The 10,185-nt window shown below is 31.5% G+C and overlaps 2 protein-coding genes and 1 long non-coding RNA gene across 4 annotated transcripts; all 3 read left to right on the plus strand.

The window, feature by feature from the left end:
* The first annotated feature begins 402 nt into the window (after positions 1–402).
* On the plus strand, positions 403–3,392 carry LOC107940178 (uncharacterized). Its single transcript, XR_001695382.2, has 3 exons — positions 403–496; positions 969–1,051; positions 1,907–3,392. It is a non-coding gene; the product is annotated as an uncharacterized lncRNA (long non-coding RNA).
* Positions 3,393–4,990: 1,598 nt separating this feature from the next.
* On the plus strand, positions 4,991–7,960 carry LOC107937830 (uncharacterized). Its single transcript, XM_016870815.2, has 2 exons — positions 4,991–5,196; positions 5,884–7,960. The coding sequence occupies exons 1-2, from the start codon at positions 5,168–5,170 to the stop codon at positions 6,887–6,889; spliced, it is 1,035 nt and encodes a 344-aa protein (XP_016726304.1). The 5' UTR covers positions 4,991–5,167; the 3' UTR covers positions 6,890–7,960.
* On the plus strand, positions 7,639–10,185 carry LOC107937850 (DNA polymerase delta subunit 4). Of its 2 annotated transcripts, XM_016870857.2 has the most exons (5): positions 7,639–7,794; positions 8,332–8,475; positions 9,406–9,605; positions 9,690–9,845; positions 9,980–10,185. In XM_016870857.2, exons 3-5 carry the CDS (start codon positions 9,452–9,454, stop codon positions 10,003–10,005), a joined length of 336 nt encoding a protein of 111 aa, XP_016726346.1. In that variant the 5' UTR covers positions 7,639–7,794; positions 8,332–8,475; positions 9,406–9,451; the 3' UTR covers positions 10,006–10,185. The 2 variants fall into 2 exon arrangements, with proteins under 2 accessions (XP_016726346.1, XP_016726338.1); XM_016870849.2 differs by lacking the exons at positions 7,639–7,794; positions 8,332–8,475 and having other exon boundaries at positions 9,267–9,605; positions 9,690–10,185.

Below are 10,185 nucleotides of genomic sequence, written 5' to 3' on the forward strand. Positions count from 1 at the left end.
CAAGCTTTTCGAGGATGTTACTGTAATAGCCCGATTTTGACCCTCATCGGAATAGTAATTTTGGAACCACAAATTCGAGTCTAAAAAAATATTTAATATTATTTTCTGTGTTAATTATGTGTGAATTTACATATGTGAAAGTTTCGTGAATTAATTTTATTGCTTGTGAGCTTAATTTGAAAAAAAGGGCTTAATCGCGTAAAATGAAAAATTGATGGTTAATTAAGAAAGTGCCTAATTGTTGTTGTCTTTATAAGTTGGAGGCCTTATGTTGTAATTTAGCCAATAATAATAGTTAGTGGATGGCATAATGATGATATGGGATTTATATATATATAAATAAAAGTTAAAATAATAATAATATAATAATATATGTTATAATGAAACAAAACATTAAAAGCCACCATTTTATTTTCATCTTTCTTCACCGAATGTAGAAAAGAAAAACAAGGTTTGAAAGCTTGAAACATTCGGTCATTTTGAAGCTCAATTCAAGGTTGGTTTTTGTTCGGTTTTTGATAATTTTTACGTTTTTGAGATCATTGCTTTGAATACTTCAAAACCCATATCTTAATTTTGTGAATTGTTGATGATTTTGAGAAATGCCATTGATGAATGCTTGAGCTTTGTGATAGTTGATGATGGAATATGAAAGATATGTGAAAGATTAACATGTTTTGTCTCTGAATTTTTTATGAATTTGAGTAATTAGGGTTAAATTGTAAAAATAAATTTTTGAGGGACTAAAATGTGAAATAAATGAAATAAGTGGGCTTGTATGGACACTAGGAATATTCGGCCCTTAAGGAGTGTAGTCAAATTTTGTGTATTTTGTGTTTTGAGCAAAAAGGACTAAATTGTAAAAAGTGTGAAACATTATGGGCAAAATTGTAATTTGCCAATTTATGTGTTTTTAGGCTAAATTGAATAGAATGATGTTTAAATAAACTTAATTTGAATATGCTTAGATCAAGAATTAAAGAAATCGGATTTGAATCGGGGAAAGACAAAAGTGGTCGAGTAGCCGATTTAATAGTCGACGACATCCGAGGTAAGTCTATTAGCATATAAATGTTGTTGAATTTGAAAATATATAAATGTTATTTGTTGAATTGAATTTTGTGGATATATATGTGTATTGGCCGAATTTGTGATAAGCTAGGAAGTTTTATTTCGTGTTTGATTCGTTCGAGATACGTTGTCCGAAAGCCGTACGAACCTTAGGAATAGATAGGATACATATGTCATGACATAGGATTTTCGATATATGTTATCGTGTAAGACCACGTCTGGGACGTCGGCATCGACTTGTGTTTACGTGTAAGACCATGTCTGGGACATTGGCATCGTATTTGATTCGTGTAAGACCCTGTCTGGGACAGTGGCATCGATATGTGATTACATGTAAGACCACGTTTGGGACGTTGGCATTGTACGAGTCTTTCGACTATTCGAGTATCCTTTTTAATTCCGAATAGTTCAACGGGCAAAGATAAGTTGTGTACGAATGTATAAATCAGGCTAAGTGACCAGGTATGTGATAGTTGATTACCTATTTGAAAATAAGGTAAGTTGTATACTTGAATTGATGATATGAAGTTATGTGAAATATGAATTATGTGATTGTATATTTGAATATATATGTATTCGGCCTTTGATGTATATGTGCATTGAGGAAAGTGATGATTGATTATATTAATGTTCAATTGATTATTCGGTAAAGAGGGAAGTTATTACAAATTATATAAGTTTTGATATATAAGTTGATAAATTGAATTATATGTGAAATTATAATGATTTATTACTAATTGTCTAGCTTAATTTATGTAAATGATTAAATGTTTATTTGCTTATGGCTTGCTAAGCTTTAATAGCTTACTGTGTGTAATCGCTTTCAATTTTATAGATTTGGAAGTTGGTTAAGAACACGGGAATCGTCAGAGAAGTCTATCACACTATCGACTGTTTTCGGTATTTTACTAAGTCTGAATTTAAACTTATGGCATGTATAGTCTAGTTAATATGTTTGATTTTTGGGTATGTAAATACGAGCCATGCAAAAAAAAAAGGCTTATTTATTTTGTTAAGCATGGTTTTTATACTTTTGATCAAGTGATAGATATGTTGATTTTGGTATTTTAGCTATGGCATATTTATTTATGTGAATTATGTTTGATATGTTTTGTTAAGAAGGTGGTAAATAATTCGGCATAGGTGAGCTTAGTTAAAGCATATAAGTGAAGTGAGTTTGGTATAATATGTTAATCTCTGAATTGGCCATGGTGTATATGTATATATTATGGTGTTTTAGTCATGTGCTTCGGTAATGAGGTAAATGATATACAAGCTTAATTAATCTTGGTTATGTGTTATATATATATATGATATGTGTGATATGTTTGGTTTTAGTCGTAGTGTTTCGGCTATGGTTTATTTATAAGTAAATATATGTGAATCTTGTTTGATATGCTTTGTTAAGGTATTGTTATGTAATTTAGTAATTAAGTGAACTCGGAAATGGCATATTTTGACTTATGATTTAATGGCTAAATCTTGTACAATTTATGAGGTTATTTATGGATGTCAAATTTGTTATGAAATAAATTAGAAATGTGGAGTATTTAATAAAGGTACGATTTGCTCATGCAAGTGGACTTAATATTCAATTTTATATTTGTAAAATGATATGAATTGTATGGATTTTTTTTTTGATATGGCTAAAATGGTGTATTCATATGCACAAACTTGTAATAGATAAATATACATGTTTTTGGTCTTTTAAATGATATATATAAATGATTTTAAGGTAGGTTTAAAATTTATGAATAAGACATACAAATTCGGGTAATGATAGTTAAGTGAGTAATACAAGTTTGAATTTAGCTTTTATAAATTTATTGGATTAGTCGATTAAAGGATAAGTTGATTTGTATTGAGTATATATAGTTTATGATTGAATGATTTCATTGAAATGGTCATATGTGTATAATATAATGACATCAAAGGTATATACGGCCATAATATAATGTTACTAATGTTGTAAATGTGATTGGATATTAAGTTGTATACATATTGGTTTCATTATGTACATATACAGAAGTTATGAAATGCAATGTTTGATATTTAGATAGTGAAATTATGTACGGACATATTTTATATATATGAAAAGTGAAGATATATGCTTGAATATGATTTAATTATGAAAATGTCATTAATATGATGGATTTAGGGAAATCGAATATTGAAAGTATTATATAATTTAACATGACTCTGATGTATACAAGTTTGGTTCGAATTTGTTAATTATAGAATATGTTCGATTGAGCTTTGATGTATGTTTAAATTGAATTAGTTTGAATTTTGAAATGTGTTTATTTGTGATACATGCTTAGTAAGGTATGATTGATTTTAATTGTAATTATCATTTTATATATTTGAATTTAAAATAAGTAAATTGAGGATATTCAAGTTTGATAATGTTATAAATGTATCGTTATTCTTTGGTGTATGAAAGGAGATAAATGATTGTGCTGAACTGTGTCTTGTTCGGTAATGCCTCGTAACCCTAATCTGGTGACGAATACAGGTTAGGGTGTTATAGTTACAAAGTTTAACTTTTTTATACAATATTTAAGGTTGGAGATGGGATCACATGAACTCGTGCCAAATAGGTGTTTGAGAAAAATTTTAACCACCGCTTCGTATAAGTCAAAACAAACTTCAAGCTACTTTTAGTGGGTGTTTGGTAGGCTGAATCTAACATTATGGCATGTAATGTTACAGTCTAAAATGAGATTATTGTGTTCAAGATTCTCAACATTTTGACCGACTCATAATCTTACATTCTTAAATAATGATAAGATGCCATAAGAGAGGGTGTAATCTCACATTCTTAGATTTTCTAAGATTTTGGACGGAATCTAAAATTGAAGTTAAAATAACCCTTTTATTCTTATTAAATTAATCAATATAATTCTTTTTTACACAGAAAAAATAATTATAATTAAAAACAAAAATCTCTTATTTTTTCTTATCCTTTTCACTCGGTAACTTTGACAACCAAAATATAATTCAGATTTTAATACAACAATTTGATAATTCAAATGTATTTCAATTTAAAAATAGTAAATATATCCTAAATAAAAATAAATTAAAACTAATGCTTATTTTTAATATAAGACTTAAAGGTTTAAATTTTCTATCAAATATATTGCAATCAACATTTAATAACTTCCTATTCTGTACTGCAAATTTTCAAATTCAATAATTATAAATTGAGTGTTGAAAAAAATTATAAATGATTTATTATATTTTAGTTCAAATGTTATAATTTTTTTTTAGTTTAAATCTCCAATCATGTTTAACTAGACTTGTTCATGAGTCAAATTATTCGTCCAGACCCAAAGACTTGTGTGAAAGTCAGGAGGGTTTGGACAACAACATTAAGCTAAAAAAAGATGGACTTGGGTAAAAAAAAGTTGGCACATTTAAAATTTTTTAACAAAAATGTTGAAGAAAATAAATTTAAACAAGATAAAATTTTATAATAAGAACAATATAGTAAAAATTGTTTTTAGATAATATTATATTTCATTAACCAAATGTTTAAATTTTACATTCCAGCCACATGAACCACCCATAATTTTATTACAAAACGTAATTCAATTGGTATTTTAGCTTTTTCTTTTTTAATTATCTCATTATAAGTTTTTTTTCATATTTATTCTTTTTTATACAATATTTAGAATTATTCATAGTCCCTCCTCAATCTATAAATAAATGGATAATACATTTCAATATGCTCAAACTCACATTCTCTTATATTGATAATAATTTTTATATTAATTAAGCTAACACTCAATCCACAATTACTATATTAGCGTTAATTTTACACTCTTTGTTCACGGAACGGTATGGCACGGGCTGTGAAAGTACTATTCGGCGTTACATTTTTCGTTGGACCCAATAACTAAAGTCCTGGGTGTAATTAACGCTAATCGTGTAGCCAAACATTTGGGATTTCTTCCATTTCTAAAACCCTTCCGCCTAAACACTTTTTCTTATAAACTTGAGCTCAGCCCTGTAGCTCTTTCGTTTCATTTCTCAAATTAAAGGTTGAAATCGATGTAAATTACTCTTTGTTTTCCTTTCTCAAATCCCAGTCTCTATGCAGCATTCTTCTCACAAGCTCTCATGGTTAGTCTCTCTTTTCTCTCTGAGGATTTTTTCTTTTTCTTATTCTTCTTTGGTAAGTGTTTAAAGTGTTTGATTTTTTGTCTCAATGAACTTAGATGCTGTTGTTACGATTTTTTTCATTCCTCAGCATAAATACCCTTCTTTTGTTTTTTTTTTGTGATTTGATTGTTTTCCCATGTTTTCCTTTGTGGTTTTAGGTGTCTCTTCTAAGTCAAATAATAACTTTTATTTTCTAAGAATTACTATGAAACTTAATCATTTGAGTCTTTTGATGGATTCTTTCTGACTTTCTTTATGTTTGAAGTATCAGAGTCTTTTTGAAGTTTGCCATGGCGAATGAACTTTTTTCTTAAATTGATTAGTAGCATTGATGATATGGAGCAGTTGAGTCCAGTTTTTATGCTTACAGAGCTTTTGATTTTCATAGGTTCTGTTAGTTTAGTTTTTAAAGAAAAGGATGGTACAAAAACAAAACCACATTTTTATTAAATGAATAATGACTTGAATGAAACCCAAATTTAAACTTAATTGATAATTGTTTTTCCTGCAACTGCAAACTTTACACATTTCTTTGCAAATAGAGGCACATCTTCAACAAATTTTTGCTTGCGCCCTCATATTTTAATCATGATTGCTTACCCTAACTCTATCCTCTCTTTTTGTTTTTCTATTTTTTCTTTTGGGCAGTGAAATGCTTGCATATTGCTTTCCTTTAATCATTCAGCTATCAAATTACAAAAGCAGGATTATCCATAACATTGGTTTGCTTGTGGGTAATTTGAAGTATAGGAGAACATATTCCAGCCAGAATCTACTTGAGCCAGTTAGTGGAAGGATCATCACTAGTAGTCAATTTGTTAATCATCCTTCTCAAAGAAGTTTTAGTCAATCTAGTTGTTATCAGAAATTCGCGCCTGTTGAAACTCATCCTATCCTTCGGTGCAGTAGTCTTCAGCATCGGTTCAAAAATTGGCAAGAACTGAGAAAGCATAAATTGACAGCTAGCACATTTGCTGGGGCTATCGGCTTTTGGCCTTTGCGAAGGACCCAGCTCTGGCTAGAGAAACTTGGGGCGATTAAGCCTTTTTCTGGTAACTTAGCTACATGTTGGAGCAATATCAAAGAAGAGGAAGCACTTGAAAGATATAAACTGATTACTGGGAATACAATTGAGTTTCCTGAATTTCAGGTTTATGGTAAGATGAATCCTGAAGACAGTTGGTTAGCAGCTTCACCTGATGGCTTGGTGAACAGTGTTTATGGGTTGCCTCCTGGGGGAGTATTGGAGATAAAATGTCCATATATTGATGGGAAAATGGAAGAGACTTTCCCTTGGAAGCGCATCCCCCTCTATTGCATTCCACAAGCTCAGGGTTTAATGGAAATCATGGACCGGGAATGGATGGATTTCTATGTTTGGACTCCTAACGGAAGCAGTCTGTTTAGGATTTACCGAGATGTAAAATACTGGAATGTTCTGAAATCAGCACTCTCTGACTTTTGGTGGAAGCATGTTCAACCAGCTAAAGAAATATGCAGTAAAAATGTGATAACAGATCCCCTCAGAGAATTAAAATCAATAAGGCCAGACTCCAGGCATGAATCATGTGGCGATATAGTTCGTCAAAGCAAACTTGTAGCTGATAACTCCAATTTATTAATTTGTGAAATAAATGGACAACTGATAACCTGATTTGATGACTGAGATATTGAATTTTAAATCACGTCTAATTCATTAATACCAATGCTTACTTGAGGTTTTAACAATTATTGAAAATTTTGGTTACCATGAGTTTCCTCAGAGGAAGAAGATCAAGTTTGGAAGTGCTTGTTCATAATGGTTGTTTTTCTAGATGAATGAAATTACTATTAGGGGCACTTCTCCCTTTAGTTGGACAAAGCTGAATGCCTATGGTTGTTGCAAGAGTTCACAGGAACCTCAGCTGGTAAGTGAATATTGAGAAATGAAGAAGACTATATTGCTAAATAGGGTCTTCTGAAGTTTGCTATCCATCATGCTTTTAATTGTATGATAATGTGTTTTTTTTTCTTGCGATGCTTAAAATGCTCTGGAATGGAAAAGCTAACTCTTGGTTGAATCTGGTTCACGTTGGCACGAAGTTGGACAGCAAAATCTTGTAGGCATGTTTCTAATAAAGCATTGTTACATGGTTGTAGCAACTTGTTGACTAGAGGTTGGCATGGATAATATTGCACTAACCTTAGAGAGGCTACGAGTATCCTAATCAATGAGCTTATACAAGGAATTGCCCGGCTATATATTTGATGATCCTCCAGCCTGGCTGATTCCTGTTGTAAGAAGTCATCCTTTCTGGTTGTTTGGCTCTAAGTTTGTCTCAGTTGTAATTTTAACTTCAAAGGGAGATAGGAAACCTTGTTGGGGACCTAATACATTTTATTTAGGTCCTTTTTCTTATTTCCTGGAGTGGACAATTGTGGGACATTTGAAGAAAGAGGCTACAAATTGACCTTTAGGCAATGGTAGAAAGCTGATCAAGGCAAAATTCTGCAGCCAACTGATCTTTAAGGGGACTATAGGCCTTCTTCTATGTAGATTCAATGATGACTTATCTTAAGGTTAGCATTTCTAGTTACATATCTTATATTGGGGATGGGCAGAAGAAATGCTTAGAAGCATGTTTGCTACAGATTCAAATGAGACTGATTTATCATGATAGGTGTTTCCAAAGTGTAATCACTCAACTTTTAATAAAGTGAACTACCTATGTGTTTTCTTGTGCTATATGTTCTGTATCCCTTGCATATTTAAACGTGTAAATTAGAGATGCCTGCCATTAGATAACTGTTACTTTGGGGATACCATCGTTTACGATTGCAAATTTTTGTCTGCTGCCACATTAGCAGTGGCATCACTATTACTTGTGCCTTCGATGTTTTGTCTGTGTCCCATGAGCTTTTGAATTCCATACACCATACTCCTGCTGAAATGAATGGATTTTCACACAAAATGAAGAAAGCTTAATACATAGGGTCAGTTGAATGCAAGACTAGTGACGCTTGATTGTATATGAAAAAGTATAGAAATAAGTTTGTTGAAGCCCATCTTCATGGACTCTTTTATGAAACGAAGTGTGATGTTTACTTTGGTTGCAGCGTAGTGCATGACCTGGGAGATGCATTGCCATGGGGTTTAGTTCTTGGGTATGTGCCTGATTGGATTCATCTGGCTTCAAGCTGTTATGACAATCTTTATAAAATCATTTGGCTGAGGAGCTTTATGTGGATTCATGATATGAGGTATGATTAAGACAGTAGAATTCAATATATTATTCTACACGATTGGTGTCAATCCAACCATTTTAATCATTTTTATTCTAAAAATATTATGATGTACAAAGGGATGTATGTATGATATGTAGATGATCCGCTGCTTGAAAATATCATAAAAACACTTGGTAGTAAAGGCCTTCCCAATTTCAGACAGAATCCCATCCCACAAACACCCATTGTTCAATTAGGAGGATTTATGATATGTTTGATGATGGTCGGTTTTTGAAATAGATGTTGTCTATGACGATTCATTTTTTTAATGTATATCAAGTTATGTTCCTTGGATTCATGTGTGTGTTAGATGTATAGGTTGCAAGTTGTTATTGTTGCTGATATGTGTGCATGATTGTTCTTTGCCGACCTGATGAACTCATATTAGATGATAACCAAACATATTTGCAGAACTTGAGCAGATGATTGAATAAATCAGATGTGCATTTGGTTTCAACTTCTTTATTATGTTGATTAGCTGAATTAATATTATTTTACATCAACAAGTTAAAATTACATTTTAAATCTTAATTTTCCTTTTTATAATTCAAATTATGTATAATCTAACAAATAGTGTATTAAAAATATGGTATTTTTCATATATTATTTTATTTATATATGTAAATATATGTTGTTTTGTGCGAAAAGCTCATCCTTTTTGAGCCGGTTCAAATTAACTTCTATTTCGAGTTTGAGTCGTCTAAGATTTTCAAATTTCGAATTTAATTTTTTGGCATTTTTTATTTCAGATTATTTGTTTCTATCATTCAAGTGTTTTAAGCTATAATTAATCAAAATTTAACAAATTATTTAATATTACTAAAAATAAATATAGAAACGTAAAAAGAAAAAAAGAGTTAAAATCGAGTCTGCTTAATCTGATCCGATGATGTTAGTTACACGCAGAACGACAGCCCAAGAAGAAGAAAATTCTTGAATTTCAAGAGAAGGAATGGCGACACCATCGAAGAACATGAAGGCTTTCTACAAGCAAAAGAAGAAGAAGACGACGGGAGGCACCACCAAATCAAAATCCTCAAAGTCAACCAAACCTGCCGCTACTGATATCGCCCAACTGCCCCATGGCGTTTCTCTGGATCTCAAAGGTCACTCTCTTTTTCTTTTTTTCTTTTTTTGCCCCTCAAAAAATGGGTATTTTATAAAACCGAAACAATGTTTGTGAAAAGCAGATGCTGATATTGAAGAGGAAGAGAGAGCGTTAAGGGAATTCGACATGAACATGGCGTACGGACCATGCATAGGGATAACGCGGCTGGGTCGATGGGAAAGAGCCCAAAGATTGGGGCTAAATCCTCCTAAAGAAATCGAGAAGCTTGTGAAAAGTGGTAAGGTGAAACTACAATCATTATTTGATGGGCGTATGTAGTAGCATGATATGGGCAATCCTTTTGAATCAACGTTAGATCATATTTTTCATCTATTACTCTTTCCTTTCTCAAGATGTTAGATTCAAGTGCAGGTAAACATTACAAAAGATCATTCTAAAAGAACACTCACGCATGCTGGAATTTAAGTTGGAATAAATTTACCCAATGTACGCATGTTTTTACGCAAAGCGAGCCTTTATCATTTGGGACCTCAGCTTTTGTCAACGATATTATATTTATTTTATTAAAATATGCTTGAATTTTCTTAATTAAAGTTCTTTTTAAGGTTTTGACATTG

The sequence above is a fragment of the Gossypium hirsutum genome, chromosome D13, assembly GCF_007990345.1.
Source record: "Gossypium hirsutum isolate 1008001.06 chromosome D13, Gossypium_hirsutum_v2.1, whole genome shotgun sequence".
Lineage (NCBI taxonomy): Eukaryota > Viridiplantae > Streptophyta > Magnoliopsida > Malvales > Malvaceae > Gossypium > Gossypium hirsutum.